The following is a 20,986-nucleotide window of genomic DNA, read 5'->3' as shown; positions in this document are numbered from 1 at the left end:
AGTTGAGTCTCCTCAGGGACCCACATCAGTGGGTACGGGGACTGGCACCCCCGAGGTACTCGAGCTGCCCGGTGCCTGGGGGTATAGCTGGGCCACCCTACCTCCGGGGGCTGTAAATACGGAGGTCTGGTCCTCCTTGTTGGGGCTTGGACGTGGGGCTGACAACCCCACCCTGTAAAAAGCAACTTGTTACGAAATGAGATGAAGCAACTACCGGATGAAGTCATTCACGGCGGACTGGCAAACAGATTGTCTGTGAATGAGGAAGAATGGAAGAAGCTTTTGAAGTAGGCCAGGGCCCACACAGGGCTGTAGAGCCAATGATGATGATGAAGTTGAGTAGCTTTTTATACTTTGCGTGCAAAGGGCCAGAACATAAGAAAATAATACTTTCTTACGCGGAAAATCTCACAAACAGTTTTTTATTGCTTCAGATATATTTATAATTGCCACTGAGTTTATATTTTAACATTGCAATGCTGTGGATATAGGCCTGATTGTAATCATGTGAGCAGTGATTTTTAATTATACGGGGAGGCTAATTGGGTGGGCGTTTCCTGGAAGACCTTGAAATATTTATAATACGGTTGTTACACTCAAACTTCAAGAGTTGTGTTTCCTATTTAGGTTATGCATACAGAATTAACCACCTTAGCAACTTTACGTTCTGTCGCGTTGGCAGATTTTCGGTGTAACTACAAGCCTCATAAAACAGACACTGTATTTAGAATGGTGTAACACTTCCAATACAAATAATACCAGCAGGAAGGCCGCGGGAATTTTCGAGATGTTAGAGACAACAGCGCTACTCAGTGTTCATATCCTGATTTTTTTTCTGTTTTGCAGAATTAACCTAGTGTTCATAATTTACTCGATAAAGAAGTTTATTGATTGCATAGCCAGGATGGACGAAAGAAGAACCGCGCGCAGAATTTGGATGGGAAATTTCCTGGTAATTTTCTTTTGTACGGCCGAAAACATTAGAGTATAATATTACAATTTATCTTAGGAAAATGAGGTGTGAGAATAAGAAGTGAATTGAAGCGACCGAGAAGGGTGTCAAACATAAGCGATCCTAGAATTTGTTCGTTGTTTGTTGCAAGGGACTTATAGGATTGCAATTCATTAACTTGTCTCGCGGTTAAGTACTTGAGGTATTCATCAAAAATTGAATATTTTTGGAACGTTTCAGCTTTTTTTTCTCAAAAAAGTCATGTTCTAGTCTTTGTATGCACCATTATTGCCTCGCATCCATTGTATATGAAAGGTAATATTCTAAACATGTGTAATTTTTATAACTCATTATGTATGACCATGGTTGAGTTTGTCATTAATATATTTCCGGAGTTCGCCATATATAAATAAAACTCGCGTCTTTAGGACGACCTGCGGTCTTGTAATAATATATACACCTCCAAGCAAGTCATCATATTAACATTATAAATTTATTACAAAAACCACGCCAATAATCAGCATGTTGTTTCTCTTTACGAAGAAAATTGCGTAAATAATACGGCGCACGATTTTACCATATTCGCATATAGGCTTACAAATTTTTCTCTGCGTTACGAATTATTTTTTCACACAAACATAGAAACATTCACTGGCACACGTTTGCAGTGCTACACACATTTACTTTTAATAAACTTCACGAGAATCCGTTTATCAGTCTGAAGTTAAAAATTATTTAACTTACTCCTAATATGTCACTGTCGGATAGGAGAATCATTGTGCCCCGTAACTGGTTCAGACGTGAAAGCGACAAGAAGAATCCTCCCTCCTGCTTGCCTGTGCAGTAATAACAATATTTAAATGTTTAATTTTCTGTTTTATTCGTAAAAGAATATCTTTATTCCTAAACCAGCTAAGTGCGGGGTATATGCGTATATACATATTGATTTATTTAGAAATGACATTTATTAGAAGTACCAGAAGACATAGATGCTACACCCAAATACATTGCTGGTATACATATTGAAAAAGCAAGTAACATATTCACTGTCCCCATGCTTGTTTTATTATATCTGAAACTTTCTCCCCTATCATAATACAAGGAGCATTAGTGTTCCCGCTCGTGATGTATGGCATTATGGATGCATCGGCAACTCGCAGACCTTCGACACCATGCACCTTGAGCTGAGGATCTACAATAGCTGCTGCGTCCTTCTTGGGACCCATTTTACACGTCCCAGATTGGTGATGCAATGTATACACAGCCTCAGGTCCCCAAAGTGGGCTTGTCCCAGACAAAAAGTCCTCTCTTCTCGGCAGAAACGACGCGTTTACCTTGAAACCGGCGTCTGTGAGTGCCTTTGTCTTACCGAGTTCCACGGCGACTTTGTAACTTTCCAGAATAACATCGATGTCTTCCGGTTCTTTAAAGTAGTTAGGATATATTAGAGGCTGTGAGAAAGGGTCTGTTGTGTTTATGGTTAGATATCCGCGGCTCTTCGGCCGGAGGATAAGTGGATTGACGATTATCTGATCGTAATAACAAAATGGCATAATCATTTCGTCATGTGATGATTTTGTTGTGAAGATAAACTGAATATCCGGGTTGTCGATTAATTTGTTTGCGTATCTCGAATTGATCTTCGCGACAGTTTTGCATGCAGCTATTGAAGCCCATGGACTGTCTCTTCGTGAGAATGAGTACCTTAGAGAATCAATCAGGATATCCTCATTGCTCGGCATCACACGTGCATCCTCGTTCAGGCTGAAGAAAACACCTGGAGCAGTAAAGTGATCCTGTAAATTTTGACCGACTTTCAAATCTTTTATGATGGGAATTCCTAAAGGAGCAAGACTTTCTTTGGGTCCAATTCCTGAGAGCATGAGTAACTGTGGGGAATTGATTGTACCAGCACTGATGATTACTTCCTTTTTGGCGAAAACTTTCCCCGTTGCGTTTCTGTTTCCTTCAAAAGCATACTGAACTCCATAGGCCGTTTTGTTCTCTGCATGAATGAGTACTTTGGTGACTCTGACGCCAGTAACGACTTTTAAATTCCTTCTCGTGTTCCGGATTGGCTCTAGGAAAGCTCTGTTCGTACTCCGACGTTCTCCGTTTTCTTGCGTTGCCTGAACAGACATTACACCTGAATGGGTTTCTGTATTAAAATCGATACCATCATAGCCGATTTCCTTGAATGCTTCGTATATTGTCTTTGCGTTCCTTTCTTCGTACGGAAATCTTCCAACACTAAGATAACCACCCACACTGTGGTACTTGGTGTTATTAGCGATATCGGGGTCAATGTTGTTTTCGGACTTCTTAAAGTAAGGAAGAACTTCTTCGTAACTCCAACCGACGTTGCCTGAAATATGCAAATTGCTTGTTATGAGGCTTTATTAATGGCTTCTTGATATTCCCAAATTCGAGATACATTCGAACAACTTGGGTGGGGGGAAGCTGTTACATTGACTTTGAGGTAATTTACTTGCTCGATTGGTGGAATGCAACATGGCGTTTGTGAGTGTCTAATTTTACCTTTTTCGGCCCAGTGGTTGTAGTCGTGGCTGTTGCCTCTGTTGTATATCATGGCGTTTATTGAGCTGGAGCCTCCGAGAACTTTCCCTCGCGGCCAATAACACTCATTTCCTCCACATGACGTTGTCTGTTTCTGTGTCTTGTAAGCCCAGTCCATCCGACCTCCAGATGCATAGGGAAAGAAGGCCGGTACGCTGCTAATGGCAGGCTCCTCTCCGCCTGCTTCTAAGAGCAGAACTGACCAATCCGCTACCTCTGACAACCTGAAACATCATCATAATATTTAACTTAAACGCTACTTCTTCGTGCCTGGGCCTGCTCGCTAGCTATAGCTGGTAGATATTCGGTCGACAAAGGAATTCCCCACTCTTGAGGTCCCTTTTCAGTTACTCCTGCACCGGATTCTATTCTAAACAAACTTCATCAATTCCCCATCCCCACGCCCCATTTCTCTAATATCCATTTGAACATAATTCTGCCATGCATGTCCCTGTGTGGTATCTTCCTTTCAGGACCAACCGATGCGTTCTTGTCTGTTTGCAACTTGTTTGTTCGTCATCGTGTCCAACAGAGGATGATAGTGAGTGATGAAATGAAAGTTTCATAGAAGGAAGTGGTTGTGGCCCATTTTCACTCTTTGAAGGACAAAAATAATCTAATTAAGCCCAATGTTTAAACCTTGGTTTTCTCCTCAAAGTAAGCACACCACGTCATCATTATAGCCTCTGCTGTAGATGGACATGATAGATCAGCTTCACGCTTTGGCCGCTTTACCCCTGACATCAGCTTCCTGATAAAGAAACTTGGTTTTACCCAGATTCGATCTGAACCGAGGATTTTGCATGAAACCTGAGTCGTGTGTTCCTTATTCTAGCGATACCAGCACAGTGATAAACTTGTATGCTGTTCTTTATCAGTTCAAATCAGTTAAATGCCTGGTAAGTATAAGCATTAGCGATGTGACCTGTTGGCCACGACGCAGCCTGCAGATCCGGCACCGACTACAATGAAGTCGAAGTGCTCGCCATCTTGGAGTTGAGCAGGCTGCTTAGTGTCAGGCTCCTGGTTGATGACTGAAGTAATGTAGGTCATTATAGTGGGCAGATAGGAGACCGCGGCAACGCAGGTAGACGTGGAATTCATTTTAGTTCCCCTGAAACATGAAGACGCCTCTTTAATTTAAGAAGTTACTTAACGATACTTTTTGAACTGCAGTCTTTGTATCAACGGATGTGGAATAGGCAAGGACTTGAAAGGAATGACGCCTTGTATTTTTCAAAGTATTACCTCGCCATTCCTCTGGAGAGGCTAAACAAAGCCACGGAAGAACTCACTAAATATAGCCGATAGCTTGGTCCATATTCAAGTAAGATAACTTTCAAATACTAAGTGAGTTTTTAGGTTCTCACGGCGGCGAGTATAAAGATGACTGTTTCCTGGATGTTTAGTCTCTGCAACTAGCCCAGGTGGCGACTGCACTCATGTTTCACACTTTTCGCGTTTAAATTACCGTTGAAATCCCAAAGGTAAATTATTGAATTCTAACTGAACTAAGACAAGACACATGCCTACAGCATAGCAATACGGACTTCTGGCCACTTCATGTTTACGTAATATTTCTTTAGTGTGGTCTGTATTGCCATTATCTCTCACCTGTTCCTTTCATTACTCTCACTGATAATCCAATAATTCGAAACAGTTTCCATGTAACAGTTTACGACTAAACATCATAGGTTGTCACAAGCTCGAAAATTGTTGTTCCTATGGGGCAGAGACTTTGAGAAGCTGAAAATCGATTAGATGGTCAATATTCACCGCCTTAATAGAACCCAAAAATTCGTAATTGTGTTCAGAAGAGCCTGCAATTGTAACCTCTAGTGACCCATTTGAATTCAGCCTACATCCTCGCATTGTTTTAACTAGTTTTAACATTATTCTTCAGCGTATGCCAAGGTCTTGTAAGATGTCGCTTCCCTTCAGGTTTTCTTACTATACTTGCACATGCACTTCCCATCCCTCTTGTGTCTGCGTTTGTTTCTGCCCCATCTTGGTCATCGTCCTTGATTTGGTCGCCCTAATAAAATGTGGTGAAGAGTATAGATTATGAAGCATCTCATGAAATTTTCTCCGTTTCTCTTTCTTCTTTCCCATATATCAAAATATTCTTATCAGTACCCTGTTCTCAAACACCCCTCAGTTTGTGTTCTAACAGTCTGTATATTTTCACATGAAGCGTCTTGGTTAGGTATATTCCTTATCTACTTATTCATATTTAATATTATCCTAAATAAGTCTTTCTCCCCCTCACCTCCTGAAAATAAAAAAAACTACGTCTTTCTTTTCGTGGTAGCGTTGATAGCTGCTAGACTGATGCGAAACGCTTGCATACAGTAGCCATACAACGGATAAAATATAACTAACTCACCGTGTTATATTCGGTGGCTGGTAGCTAGTGTCTTTCAGGTGACTCTGGAAGTCGGTGGTGTAAAACCTTCGACGTCAGGAAAACAGTGCGGTTCGGAGTCGTACAATGTTTGAATGAATTAAGAACAGGGTCGACAGCGAGCCAGCTACTCCTGTGATTTCAGTTCTGCATAATCACTTCTCTCTGAAAGGTCGACCTTCGTGGACCACACAAAATTGAGCCGTTCTGCTTTGCTGACCTTGCCCCAAGACACGCTTTTCGAAACTTCTTGGGAGCTTTATGATAGTCTGTTGCGGCATATAAGCAACTGGCAGAGTGCTTTTACAAAATTAAAACTAAAACTGTATCCCCCGTGAAAGGAACGAGAGAACGAAACTCTAATTTGAGTTTCGTTGAACAATTCTTACGTTCGGGGTTTTTAGCGTCGTGTTGTCGTTGCTACGGATACAGTGTTCATGACTGGTTAGATTCAGCATCAGTTATGTCCATTTATGCAACGACTTGGACATAACATTGTAAAACATTGTGATTCTCGCTTTATCAGAAATATTGATAATTAATTCTGCGAGTTCGTACTGACACACAATATTGCTATAGCAGGTTGGAATATCACAGATAATCGCGCGGATGGGCCCGCAGGTGATGGCAAAAAAGAGACCACTGCCCGCGTAAGAAACTGGGTGTATTTTTGAGGGCAATAAATATATAGGAGACGTTTAGGTATGTATGTATTTATTATAATGAATGCTACTTAATTCAGAACACCAAAGTAATTACAAGCGCCATAGACAATAAGAAATGAACAAAAATTAAAAGGAGAAGACAAAACGGTGCTGCTTGACACCACTGCCAAATACGTAGTCGATTTCTGGTAGAAGATGTCGGATGCTGTGGAGTTCGGCTTGATGTGTTTTCGTTGTAACGTAAGCCCGTTAAGTATTTTCTATTTCACCAAACATTTTAGTCTAAAACAGTGTTTCCCAGTGTGGGAACCGCAGTGCCCCAGGGGATCGTGAAACGCCTTTTTGGGTGGGGAGGGGTGAAAGTAATTTCCATGTAAATTAAGGTTCCATGCGAATATTATCGGATTCAAATATGTATACAATTTAGCATTTATATTTATTATTTTCGATCACTTACAGAGAACCACCTTAAGATGACTTCCTGAGGACGAAATATGTAATAGATTTTAATAAACGTTCAGACTGTGATCACAAAACTTGTTTGGAAGGCGGACTCTCGACCGTACCATAAGTATGAACCTTACAAACCGACTGGTGCCTAAATAGTCTATTCACGAGATCCTTGATTCGAATCTCGACTATCTTGACTAAAGTTTTCCGTAGTTTTCCTCAGTTTCGTCAATCGAATGCCAGGGCAGGCCACGTCGTTTCCCTTGACATCTTTCCAAAATCACAGTTTTTAATTATCTTAGAATTTCCGTGTACTTGACGTAGCCTCCACTTGGTTGAAGCTTGCGTACGAAGGTGTTGTATGGTTTAGGTCTGACAACTGAGTACCTTCCCTCCCCCCTCTCGCCATTGCTGAACTCCTGCTCCTCACTGAAATCCTCAGCCTCGTGGCTTTTGAGCATCAAATGGCCTCCTACCCCCCTGCCGCATAGTTTCGGAGCCTGTCGGGAGTATTCTTCTTCGTGAGGAATGATCTGATCCTCAAAGGCAGCGCTGGACCCGACAACGAATTGATGCTGTCTCCTTGGAATTTCAGGGACGTAACCCAAATCAGCATAGCTCAGATAATTTGCTGGTCCTGTGTAGGTATTCTCTTCATCGTATGCTGCTTCTTGAGCGGCTAGAAGCGGTTCTTGGGGCGAAACACCATGTCTGACTAAAGGGTGTCTCAGCTCTACTATTTGTTTGTCGAAGCTAAAGAGACGATCTTCAGGCACGTCTTTGCTAGCTTTGATAACTGTTCCATCCTTTGGAATAGTACGAGGGCCGAAATTGAGGCCTTCTTCCTTAACAGCCGTCCCCGTGCGTCTGGCAAGTTCATATGCAAGGGTTACAGACACCGCGTCTGCTGGAGCGACAGGGCTGTAGGAATCATCTTCCTCTTCTGCGTAGTCGCTTGTGTGCTCGCTATTGCCGTAAGATTCGAACTCAGAGACCTTCGCGGCACCCCCACTCAGGGGATAGAATTGAGAATATGAGTAAGGGACTTCGATTTTATCGAGATTATACGAGGACTCAAGTTTATGGTATGGGGAAGAGCTGTACTTTGGTACAGGAGCAGCATGTATCTGAAACAGTAGAAAAAATTGTTACCTTAGTTTCATTCAAGATTATTGAGCTGCAGGGCTTCTTTTCGTTGTGTGGTCTGGGTGTTTGTCATTTTCCCGGCTCTGATTAACACATCAAATACCGGATATGTCCTTCTCCGCCACAAAACATTGAACTCTATATCGGCACATATCTCGTGAACGTTCTTCGTAAATTTTCTGCCAGTTTTATGCTAAATTCTATCAGTAGATGGTGAAATTTTACGGAACACTATCATGTATGTAAGCGGGTATCTCCATTGTTCTTCCTTTCTGATTAAATATCTACACGGCCTAACGGTTTCATTGAGCAGTTATTAATTACTAAGCATCGTGCTTTATCACAGTGTTTAAAAAAATTGTTACTGGATTCTATCCTGAGTCAGTCGAATCAATTCTATAAATTTATTCCCTGTTTATCCAATTTGAGGTTGTTTATCCATCTATGCATAGGACTCCCAAGTTGTCCCTTACCGCGAGGTTTTTAATTTCTCTGTGTAAACTGTGTACGATACACGTCACATGAGGTTCATATTTTTTTGATCCAATAATAATTATATGGCTTAGGGAAGGTCACATATACATTCCCTACGAATTTTAAGTGAAAATAATTTTTATCATTGCACTTAATGTTGCAAAATAAATTTTGCAGTTATAGAAGACACAGTTGTTAGACTTACATAGTTCGTGTCTTCGTATGGGTACAATCCTTCGGTCGGACCCAGCTTTACCCTGCTGCTTACTATTTCTTGTATAGTGGGAGTGGTCAGCTTCTGAGGCCTGGGTGGTCGAACCTATGGGTCAAGAAAGTTCATTAATAGAACGGATTTTTTAAGAAAAGCCTGATGTTGAGATGAAATTTGTCAGACTGACAAAAATTCGTAAATAAACAAGCATTATTGATTAATTTAAGAATGTTTATATCTCTGTGTACCTGTTACCCTATTCATAAATTATAATCGTTGTCATATGGTGAACCGACGGGTTATAGTGGAGAATAAATAATTCTTAGTCAAGTTTGCTTGCATTTGTTTATAATATAAGTATTGCGACTGAAACAACGTGTATTTGTTCCTCTTAACATACCACAGAATCTTGACAACCGCATACGTCAACACCCTCGGAAGTCAAGCCACAGCTACATTTCTTTCTGAGGCCCAAACCGGATACCTGAAACAAGAACAGGGCACAGTTCACTAGCATTGCAGGGGTGGAGGGCGTTGGGATGATTAAAAAACGTATAGGGGCCAACTGTCTGTTCCTCTGTAATAAAGACTCTTCTGCGAGTTTCGCTGTTGATTGAAACTCAATGTACGGGCTGAGAAAGAAATCGTTTCGTCTGTTGAGTATTTAGTGCTGCGTTGTTTGATCGAGTACTTTACCTTCTGTGTATTTTGTATGACCTTTAACTGCTGCTTGTAGGATTAAGGAAACAGACTTTATAAACGCAACAAATCTTATAGGACTAATACTTTTGCATGAGTGAATAGATAGGAAAATATTCTTAGCGTTACATAATAACTTTTGGAAGCCTTTAGCTTACGTATAACGATGTGGCAGGGTATTTTTACATATCAGTGGCTTGTGATAACTACTTCGATAAGGATAAAATGGTAGCCCGTGTAAGGTGCTTGGGAGAGATGAGAAATTTATACAATTTTTAATTGAAAACGTGAATTTTGTAAATTTGCGTCTAAAAAATTTCACTCGCGTTTTAAAAATTCTTCTGTTTAAATTCTAAGCATTTTCGGAAACATAACTACCTCCATATTGCCGTTCTGCCAATGAAAAAACTTAGTCTATATTCCTAAAGAACACGCCTCTTACCTGCGATAAAACTAAGAGTGCTGCGCTCGTCAAGAAAACAAACCTTGGATTCATTATCGTTCCTGAAACTTTCTCGCAGTGTCCCAAATGGGAAGTGTGAGGTAGAAGTCCATGTGGTTCAGTATTTATATCCTGCATTAAATTGTTGATACTCATACAGCATTTACATAACAATGAGAAACAAATACCACACCAAAAAGAGAAGGCGGCGATGGTTTATTGATATTTACAAAACTACATCCAGCTGATGACGTAATAATGCTGGAATGCTGACATGTTATTCTGTGTAATTTGGAGAAACGACGTGTAAACGAGCAAGAATACAAGAAATTTTTTTCTTCTTTGTGTCTTCACGGACTAGACACTGAACCGCCTTTAAAATGATCCTGACTTCTTCAACTTCAACTTTTTAGGGGGTTTATAATTCCATACATCATCTGTTTTTACCCATTCCTTCTCTTTCTACTTCTTTATTGAAGACAGTAATTAAATTGTTTTGACAATTATGTAATATTGTACAATATAACATTTTTGTGATGCCATATTATGACTTGTCAGAAGGCTGTTTATTCCAAAGTTCATGTTTCTAAAAATTGTGTCAAAAACATGTTTGCTATTTCAACATTGGGTATACTAAACCCTTATATTCTTAACGTTGTCTACTTTGTTATCGTTTATCATCAGAAGCGCGTTGGCTGTGAAAACTGTCAACTGCAGGGTCAGCAACACTTACGAAATTTATGACTGTTTACTTTGCTCAGCAAAACAGTGATATGCGACCTATGCTATGACAATGACCCCGTTTGTACCAGCCACAGTGAATCTAGATAATGAAATAAATTAATATCAGTACCTCAAACTCACACTTAATGGACCCCCACATAGTAGACCCCATTTTGGTATCTGAAGACGGAGTCTGGTCTTGAATCTCGTGTTTTTATATTTTGGTAGAAAATTATAGAATGTAACATCTGCGTAGAGTCGAATTGGAACCATATCGCCATTCCCTCAATTCGTCTTCATGGCGTGGAGCTTAAGAACTGGGCCAACATGTGATATAAACAAGCATTTCAGTTCACATTGATATATATGTAATCCTAGATTAGAAATACTTATTTTGTTAGATGAAGTAGACACAAAATGGCTGCCGATTGTATCGTGCGTGTAAGAACATGGATCAAAGATAATCTGAGAGTATGGCCACCAGTGTACCTTTAATGTAGGTGAAAATCTGTGGCCGAGCGGAACCGGAACTGGACATTAAATTACTTTGGTGTTTGCGTTTGAGACTAACCAAACGGCTTGATTTAAATTTGGCTGTTGCGGTGTGGTCAACATGCGGTCTGATAAAGGAAGTAAATCGTTTACATTTCATACACCACAGTTGGATATAGGAACACATAATGAGCCTGGAAAACCTCGAGTGACACGGCAGCGCCTTCAAGATCGGTTTGACAACGAATGCTCTTATTCGTTAAAATCAACCAAAGAAGACTTCAAGACGTCACAAAAAAGGTGGACGAATTTGAATCTGTCATCAATATCTCTGCTTCCTATTCATTCACGTCGTGTTCTGCGATCCGGGGCTGATAAATTGTCCCGAACTTTGAGTAATGTCCGTACGACGTTTGGCACCCTTTCTCAAGTAAGTCATGTTTCTAATGTGTGTACATATTAAACATTACGTTTCGTGTATTAGGTTTTGCCATTGCCAGAGATGGTGCTGTGTAATCATGTTATTGTTGGGTTAGAGATTTACAAGTTAACTCAACTCTCCAAACCACACTGTCACACTACCTTTACACTATTTATACACAGCTTTCAGTGTTTTTGCAGGTGTTACTTTGAAAAATAATGCAAACTTGAGGCTCTGAAGTGGCTGTCCTGGCATTAAGCTATATTGTGGTAGACTGGAAATCTTTGAAACAAAGGTTGCATATTTGCAAGCCTCAATATAAAGGCAACAAAGTAAATGGTTCTTATGTACTTAGAAAAGGAAAACTAATGAAGAAAGGCCACTTATTTAGATATCTTGCAAAATGCATTTTTTAAATTGTAACATTGTAAACCCCCTGTTTTCTATAGCCTGTACTCTTTTTGTACAATATTAAAAATAATAGCATTTCCCAAGAATGCAACCATCATGCAAGGATGTTTGCTCACCAGAATTCTGAATTAATTTAGTTTTTCTGCTGCTGTTAAGGTAATTTTCTTTTCCTCCCATTTCTTCCCCATGTAAACCTTTTGTCTGAGATATCTCAACAACACTAGGTGAGCAGTATAAGTCAGTCCAAGTATAATGAAGCTTCTATACTTGACTTGATAAATTTTCACAAGAACTCCATACATTTTGACATTACAGAAATTTCGCTGCTCAACAAGGCGCCGTTATCGTCTGAAGAATGAGTCACCACACTCTCCTATAACTCCACAGACTCGATCTCGCCATCTCTTGGGTCGTACTCCAACCAAACTGTACAGTCCTTTTGGAATTGAGTCTCCATATCGGAGAAATGTAAGAAGTGGTGGCAGCAGAGACAAAGAAAATGTAACAAGTATTGGCAAATGCCCAACTCACCAGAGGTAATAAAATATGGAGTGCAAGACTCCACTGTGACATTAGGATCATATAAACTGTGGTGTGAGATCCATTCAATATCCACTCGATGACCTTAAGACCAATTTTGATGTTTCCCTCCTATATACGCCTAAATCTCTGAGTGGTGTGTTCCTTCAGGCTTTCAGCCAGAATTTTATATTGCATTTATCTTCTCCCCCAACTGTTGTAATGCCCATCCCAATAACATTTAGTGGAATTTACAAATTATGAAACACCTCCTAGTTCAATTTTGTAGAGCCTTGTTTTATCTTAGGTCCAGAAATTCACATGTACTCTGTCTGTGTTCTTTCCTTATTGTCAAATATATCAAGTTTTCACAGTCTATACCTTATTGTGTACTATTTATTGATTTTATACTGGAAAATAAAATGAATTGAAATGCCCATAGTGTGAGGATTGTGTTTATAAAAAAATACACTATACTTTTTTATGTTGTTCATTAAATTTAGTGGAAAGTTGGAAGTGGGGCTGCTTAATAAGGTTACAATCAATTTAAAAATTAAAAATGTGCAAGTTTTCAATATCTGGCTAGTCACAATTTGGATACCAAGTGAACATTTTATTATAATACACAGCATATAATAAGCCAGTCTTATAGTCACAAATTATAATTTATTTACGTTTCTAAATGTGGGTGTGTGTTGGGCACTATGTGTTGCATTAATTGCTTCTGTGCTCTCTTCCAGAACCTAATTCTGGTGAGTAGATTCCTGAAAAATGTAATGGTAGCTCAGCTCCTCAGACATTTCCTACCTTTTCTGGAACCTAAAGGAACCACCGGACCCCTTTTCTTAGCCAGATGAATCCAGTATGCTTCATCAGATCCTGTTTCTTTAACTTCCACTTCCTTTGCAGAAGCTGAATTACCATAATTCACTACTATAACAGGTTAGTGTGATTAAGCATCTTAGACCAGTATGACTGTTTGACAATTTTACAGGGAAAGCACCCATTCGAGCTGTTGCGGTTCAACACGTGGATCTGGATTTTGTTGTCAGAGCACTTTGCATGATGGCAAACGCCCGTTTTCTTTCTTTGGCCCATGGCAGAAGTTTGATTCAGATTTGGAAGAAGCTCGTATTGGCATCTGGGAATTTAATCAGACTGCTAATGATATTGTGAGACGCAGTTTGAGGCACTGAATCATATCTGCACAGTTACTTTATGTGCCAGTCACTTCGTTTTTATCAGTAAAGTGAAACAAAATTTATTATCTTTTGTCTTCTGATATTTAGCTACCATGGTAGGTATTTCATGATATTACCATCAACAGAAGAAACTGTTGATATGTGGTAATGGTCAGTGTTATGTAACATACTGATTTTGTTCAATTTATATTTGTTGGGAGTATATGAGAAAATACTGTGCAGTTTTTATGCTTAATAGCTTCATTACATAAACATATGGCTGCTGTAAATCTGTGTAGAGTATTTGTTTTATAATTTTTGTGGATTTTGAGTGCTGAATGAAATAAGTCCCATGTTTAAATACTGCAGGTAAGGCATTACTCAGGATTTATTTTCTCATAAGCGGTTTTAGCAATCCATTTCCCTTATTTTCATCAAAATCCTTGCACTTTTGTTGACAAATGATTTCTGCTATGCAGAAATAGAGGAGACTAGATTTTAGTGAAAAGGAGTCTACAGATATGTTTTATTCCAATATTTTATATCATGCATATATATGTCATAGTTTTGTAAGTAAAATGACTTGCTGTAGATTACATGGCTGGAATTTAATTCCCAATATGGAAATTACCATCACTTCTAGATTAACACTGACGTCCCAGTCTCCTGTCCAGTGGAAAGTGGGGGCTGTTTTCTGGGGGTAAATTTTGTCAGCATATAAATCTACTTCTATATTTCTCACATATATCCATGTTTAGATAATAGACGTTACTTGTTTGGGTATTACATGGGTGATGCACTTTAACTTTTGTGGATAGAACAGTTTTTTCACACAAAACAATTCTTCGGTATAGACAGGAGTGTTCCACCAAAGGGCTATAATATATTTTCAGAAATAGAACATCAAATGTAAGTACTTGATATTGGTGAAAGACTCTCGGGTCACAAGCCATGTCAGGTGGCTGAATGGTGAATAAACCATATCTTCTGCCAACGTTGATGATGGTTTCACTCTGAGCCGTGCCTGGTATCCTGTGACAAAACTGCAGTCTGCCCAGAAGGCCGAGCCAACTAGTGCGAGCACGTGACCTCGACTGCCAGTTCTCATTGGCCAGCGTGAAACAAAGCAACAGATGGGCCACCAGCAACACCATCCGTCCACCGCCAGTTTCTCATCAACGAGCGCACAACAAAGAATCAGATTTGTTACCCAGCAGCCCTGAGGATGAGAGCAGAGATTGTTCTCGAAATGTTGGCAGAAGATACGGTTTATTCACCATTTAGCCACCTGATGTGGCTTATAACCCAACATTATTTCATGAACTTCACTTGCTGTGAAAGCTTCATTTTATACATTAAATACTTGATATTTTAGATATATAAACTACCTGAAGGCATACAAATAATGTATTTGTATGTGCAGAGGTTTTACGCTACCTTGATGCCTCCAAATTTATACATTGTCATTGTGATAGTATTGCATGACACATTGACACATTTATCTGAACTTATACTAAAAGGTTAAGTAATTGAGAGCCAAAGAATCATGATGCTAGATATTTGTTTATCAACCTATTAACAGACCAGTCTAAAAGTCTACTAATTGAAAGGAATATTGCCAAGAATTTAGGACCCAGGAGTGGACAATCATATAATGGATAGAACAAGTTAAGAGAGATAGTATAGTGTTCTATCAAGTTTATTTACAGGGATTTTTATGGATAATTTGCTGGACTCGTGGTATAGTAACAAGAGAGCATGGAGAAGTTAAGTTTAGCACTGCATATGCTTCCAGAAGGAAACCATATTTTTAAAAATATCTGCGATCATAACAATCTGGTAATACTGGTATGGTTGCCATTCATCTTATTTAATGCTGAGCCAGTTACAGTTGTATTCATTTATTCAACAAATTTAGTGTTCAAAATAAGTGTACATGTATCTATGACAAAAACAAGTTGCATATTTACTTTTAGCAGTGAATTATTATAATGGTATTATAACTAATACAAAACAGCCATTTTGTATCATTTATTAATAACAGAATTTTTGTATTGTCTCATGGAAGTAGTCAGGGTAAAATAAGTGCATATAACCCTATATCAAATAAACTGTAGTTGTGTGTTTTTAGTCTTGTCTGATGTGATTAAACTTTTAAGTATACTGCATGAGAAGCAGGATGAGTTAAAACATGTTTGTGGTGATGTCTTCAAATTGCATGTAAGATTTCTGTAATATTCATGTATGCTCCATTTTCAGAAGCTAATGACAACCTGAATGTCTTATTTTTGCATGATGTTGAGACTGTATTATTACTTACCAAAGTATACCAAATTTGATATATGTGTATTCTGTAGTATTAGTGAGTAAAAACATGCAATGTTTCAAATAGTTCAGTTTCCTTCAGCTGCTTACCCTATTATGTAAGAAGACATTTTTACAGTAATTTTTTAATTTGAAAAAAATTTAGATGTGACGTTTTAGCATCATCAGAGCAAAGTAATGTTCATCATGTAAAGAAGGCACCTGTACTTTGCATTAAACTGCAAGACTGTGTTGAATGGTAGTTAACTAAAAACAATGTTATTTTCTGTTGGGACAGGCTGGAAGAAGGTGTTAATTTTAATGTTACTGTTTTGCTTCGTGGGTATTAGTTAATAGAGTTTCGGAAGGATTTTCCAGATTATTAATGTGCTAAAGAGTAATTTACGGTCATTCTGTGTACATAACCTTTCAAATTGTATTTTGCCATTGAATATTAAGAGTAAGAGCTGTGTGAGGCTCTTGCATGTGGTCAGATGTTTTTTTAAAGGTCATTGCATCAACCAGCAAGGCATTGGAATAAATCCTGAAGTACATTTCTACCCAGGCATCTAAAATGTTCTGGGAAAGGAAGTGAGAAATTGTTCGTCTATCATTACCATAGAATGAAAAATTACGCTTTCAGATCTTTAATATTATTTTTCTAAAATTACCCATCAGTCATTACTAGAAGCCACAAGACATCGGGCTAAGTATGATGGAGTTTGTGAGTTGTGTCCATCAGTTTGTTAATATTACGCGTTATATGCCGATGTGAATAAAAATGTTGCGAGAAGTGTTTCAAAATGCATACTGTATCTGTACACTAAATTGGTGATGCAGTGATAGTACAGAGACTGAATGCAGTACAAACTCGACTGCTTTCACACGGGTTCAAATCAACAAGTAATACTTTATTTGGATAAACAGTTCATCAAGACTCCGAATAATCTAGAGTATAAGGCAACATTTGAAATTAGTAGTATTGGATGTATTCCATTAAATTTGTCAGCCAGTGAAATTAAGTGGTAGGACAAACATTTATGGCATTCATAGAACTGATTACCCATACTGTGAGACGTTCGTCGAATTATCAGGGTTCCACTACCACAGAGGGGATTTTAAATGCTAATGCAGCATTTATCAACCTATGGTACTTGTACCATTGGTGGTACGCGAACTACGTAAAAAAATCAAAAGATAATATTAACATAAATATGACGCAATTACACTATCTTGGTTAGTGGTACTTTTCATGTGTTAACTTAGAATTAGTGGTACGCCAGCAAAAAAGGTTGAGAACCCCTGCTCTAATGTATTGTAGCTCATTGCAGCATTTTGATGAACTTTCGACACGACGTCGGACAATACGTTATTTATTGGACCTGTAATGTTTAAGAATGTTGGTGGTTTTTATTCATGCCCGTGTCCTTTTTCATGTATTTAAAACATCCGAGACATTTAATGTGTATTATTTTCTTCTTGATCAGGATTTTGCTTCTGACTTGATCTCTTCCTCAGAATGTTGGTTATTTTGTTTTCTTTAAAAATGTTTTTGATAGTTTCAAATATAGTTCAACTCCACAATTATATACTTACATGCTCTCATTTGAAGTTGTATCACATTTTCTGCTCGAATACATCCAATTAGTGCTTAAGTACCAACACACATTCTGCAGTTCTTTCAAAAGTATTTATCAAATTTCTACGTTTCTCTGTTTTACGTCACTACAGTTGATAAAGTGTTTTGCACAAACTGTGATAAGATAGCAGTAAATTGGTCTTGACGTGTTATTTTAGGACGCTTAGTTGCGGTGTCGAACAAATGTGGGTTAGGTTATACCCAGGTGGTGCCAATAAATGACGTGTTTTAAAAGCGGTGAAAATGAACTGCGATGCGAAATTGAATGAAATTAATGTGTAGGACGTATCTGAGTATTGTGCACAAACTTGTCCAGTTTGGTTGATTAACTACGCAAACAAATATTTTCTGTTTTAAGTTTTAAACTTGATTTTATTTATCAGAACTGTTCTATATGATATTATGAGTATGGTAACAATGCATTATCTTCGAAAAAAACGTCGTATTCCTGTTGTGACTCGGCCTCACCTAGTTTGTTAAAGAAGAATGCTGCAAATTTCTCCGTATAGGATGTTCAAATATAACTGATTTATAATTGTATGATAATTTTCAGGAATGATTCAAAGATTTCTACCATTCTTTCCAAGACTGAAATACCTCCTGCTAATAATTTATTCAGATTATCCCCTATTATTTCATTTTCTACATTTCCAACGGACTGAAGTACAAAGTCTTTAATGTTTCCGAAACGGAGAAAACTTGCACTTCTTACAACAATATTTAAAGCTAAATCTACAAGCAGCTTTTGCTGCAGGATGTTTCCAATAACCTGTACAGTGTTAGAGTTTGGAAAAATCTTATTAAGGGTTTTGCCGAAGTTCCCAACTATCTGGGCTAAAGTGCTGTTTGGAAAGAATATTTTCTGAATGGCATCTAAAATATTTTCATTATCTAATGTGTTATTTGTAAGAGACACCTCCACCAAATCCTTTAGTTTCCCAATCATCTGCAGCAGAGTGCTGTTAGGGAGACGATCTTGTATGTCCTCTTCTATTTTCCCTAAAACATAAACCAGTTTTCCCGTACTTTGGACCACATTTCCGAATTCTCCATATCTCTGTTGAAGGCTTGTGTTGTTGCTTTTTGTAGGAGTACTTAGCGGTTCTTCCTTCTTTCCGAGTACCCCGATGCCTTGAAGAATATTCCCAATTAATCCGCCAGGTGCCGCAGTTGTTGACGGTGACTCTATAAAGTCACCTTCAAGTTTACCGATGTCTTGGAGCAGAGCCTGGCCGGTTATAATCATCTGTATCATGTTTCCGGGATCGTGTGTGATTGAGTTTGTTAGGCTTCCAATGTTCTTCAGTATCGCCTCCACATGTTTTGGTATGTCCCCAATTCCTCCTTCCAAATTTCTTTGTAGGTATATATCCATCAGGGCTTCCACACTTTGAAATGAACTTTGAATCTTACTAATTATGTATCCTGGCTCCGAATGTTGTGTCCAGTGTAAGATTGCACCTATCACTTCTAAGGTATTTTGCAAAATATTTTTAATATTGAACACTATTGCTGGAACACCTCTTCCGTGACCTCCTGCTGGCGGTGCTACAGTTGCCCTTGTCTGTGTAATTTCAGTCGTCTGCAGGTTCTTTCCAAATACTAAATCCAACAAGTTTTGGGCCCCATTCGTTTTCACTGGTGTTGTAGGTTTTGGAGAGGTAGTGGCGATTGGTTCGCCTTGAAATGAATCTGCCCCTGTACCTCCTGGTCCATCTGTTGTAACTGACGTAACATGAGTTGTAATGGTTGAAGGATGCTCGTGTGGAAGTACGTCCTTAAATGGATTTATATTGTCAAGCGCGTCTGCTGCGCCTTTAATTAAGTTCCCAGCCAGGTTTCGAAATGCACGTGGAAGACCGAATACATTTTTAAGTAGTGTATTCGTCGGCCTACTTCGTTGACATTCGTGTTGGTAATCATCGTTTCCTTGTTTTATCGGGCAGGGATGATTTTGTGTCAGGTACTGTAAAAAAGTTAAAGTGTCCAGCAGACTGTAATTTGCAATTCTCAGTCACGAACGTTTCAGGATTTCATTTACAACAAATTCAAGAACAAATATATTGATTGGTTTTTAGGTTAGTTAACAACGCAGCGGAAATGTAGGTCGTTATGTGACGCAATTTCCAAACCATCAGTCTGTGTGACACCTAATTGTAATCAGTATTCAGGAGTGCTGTGCGTTACTAAATTACAAACCTTAGAGTGTACTTGCTCTTACCTGTTGGTCAAAAGGGGTGTCGTTTCCCGACGGAGATGTCGGAGCAGCAAGACAGACATCTGCGAACACAGTTATGTTGCATGCATGTAGGATCGAAATACTGTATCTTTCCTAAGTTGGTTAGTAGATGATGTTACGATATTACAAAAATGGTTGATTCAACGACGTCAGTGGATCAGGTTGTAGCGTCGAATGATAGATAGTCTGTTAATGATAAATTATTAATTATATTTGAATGTGTAATTAAGCGGTCATGACCTAATTTATGATATTATTCCGGCAGTTGACTGTAGGGACTGAGAAAAAACACGACAACCCTCACAGAATAGCTGTTTCCTGAGGCATGTTTCAAACCTGTACTTCCTGAATACGAAACATATTTACTAATCACTCAGTCTAGACGTTAAGTGGTAGAATTATAGCTGTATATATGTCTCCTTTTATGTGCAGGTATTCAGATATAAAAATTAAAGATGTATTAAAACGTTGTGTTAAAATGTTTAGTGTGCAGTATAATCATTACTTATTATTCAATTTTTCAATTTCAATTCAGGTTACAAATTCCTTGTCCTTATGTTCTTTACAATACTTTGGGTATCATCATGTTGATATGTGCGCCCAACCACGCTTTTCACCTTCCAGATCCAAATCTGTATAACCTCCCCCCCCCCCCCCAAATCCCCATTGACATTTTTTCCTGAAAATGGTAACTGCCATACTCCATTTGAACATATTCATTGGATACTCGAAGCGGATTATCGCCAATAGCTGAAGTTATACAAACTTAACCAAGTCATTTAAAATGTATTGCTCTACTTCTGGTCTATTGCCTTGTTCTTGTACATTAATTTTACCCTTACCTGTTACAAATGTGAAAAATACGAGGACTATAAAGACGCACAGCTTTCTAAGAAACTGTGTTTTGTACTTGTTAACAGAGCCCATTTTCACACACACACATGATATCTTGTTGTCTTGAGAACTTCGTGTGTTTTGTGTAACTTGCTTGCCCGTGCACTGTGTATGTTGGTGGACGTCAGAAGCGGCATTGCTAA

The 20,986-nt window shown here is 38.7% G+C and overlaps 3 protein-coding genes across 7 annotated transcripts; 1 reads left to right on the top strand and 2 right to left on the bottom strand.

The window, feature by feature from the left end:
* Positions 1 to 1,898: 1,898 nt before the first annotated feature.
* Positions 1,899 to 6,113, bottom strand: LOC110829443 (glucose dehydrogenase [FAD, quinone]). The gene is made up of 4 exons (XM_022063155.2): positions 5,916 to 6,113; positions 4,455 to 4,643; positions 3,491 to 3,753; positions 1,899 to 3,317 (listed from the first exon to the last, which is right to left on the bottom strand). Exons 2-4 carry the CDS (start codon positions 4,631 to 4,633, stop codon positions 1,996 to 1,998), a joined length of 1,764 nt encoding a protein of 587 aa, XP_021918847.2. The 5' UTR covers positions 4,634 to 4,643; positions 5,916 to 6,113; the 3' UTR covers positions 1,899 to 1,995.
* A 517-nt stretch (positions 6,114 to 6,630) lies between these two features.
* Cp7Fa (Chorion protein a at 7F) lies at positions 6,631 to 20,986 on the bottom strand. Of its 5 annotated transcripts, XM_022063160.2 has the most exons (6): positions 20,792 to 20,986; positions 19,932 to 19,990; positions 10,885 to 11,060; positions 9,280 to 9,363; positions 8,874 to 8,987; positions 6,631 to 8,175 (listed from the first exon to the last, which is right to left on the bottom strand). In XM_022063160.2, exons 3-6 carry the CDS (start codon positions 11,014 to 11,016, stop codon positions 7,342 to 7,344), a joined length of 1,164 nt encoding a protein of 387 aa, XP_021918852.1. In that variant the 5' UTR covers positions 11,017 to 11,060; positions 19,932 to 19,990; positions 20,792 to 20,986; the 3' UTR covers positions 6,631 to 7,341. The 5 variants fall into 5 exon arrangements, with proteins under 5 accessions (XP_021918852.1, XP_021918849.1, XP_087212526.1 ...); XM_022063157.2 differs by lacking the exon at positions 10,885 to 11,060; XM_087356400.1 differs by lacking the exons at positions 19,932 to 19,990; positions 20,792 to 20,986 and having other exon boundaries at positions 10,874 to 11,052.
* LOC110829451 (uncharacterized) lies at positions 11,291 to 16,156 on the top strand. The gene is made up of 3 exons (XM_022063182.2): positions 11,291 to 11,665; positions 12,383 to 12,603; positions 13,581 to 16,156. Exons 1-3 carry the CDS (start codon positions 11,357 to 11,359, stop codon positions 13,780 to 13,782), a joined length of 732 nt encoding a protein of 243 aa, XP_021918874.1. The 5' UTR covers positions 11,291 to 11,356; the 3' UTR covers positions 13,783 to 16,156.

This window comes from Zootermopsis nevadensis, unplaced genomic scaffold (assembly GCF_977971745.1).
Source record: "Zootermopsis nevadensis isolate Lab colony 2312 unplaced genomic scaffold, Znev_1.0 Znev_ptg000027l, whole genome shotgun sequence".
NCBI lineage: Eukaryota > Metazoa > Arthropoda > Insecta > Blattodea > Termopsidae > Zootermopsis > Zootermopsis nevadensis.
This window is presented reverse-complemented; position numbering and strand designations above follow the sequence as displayed.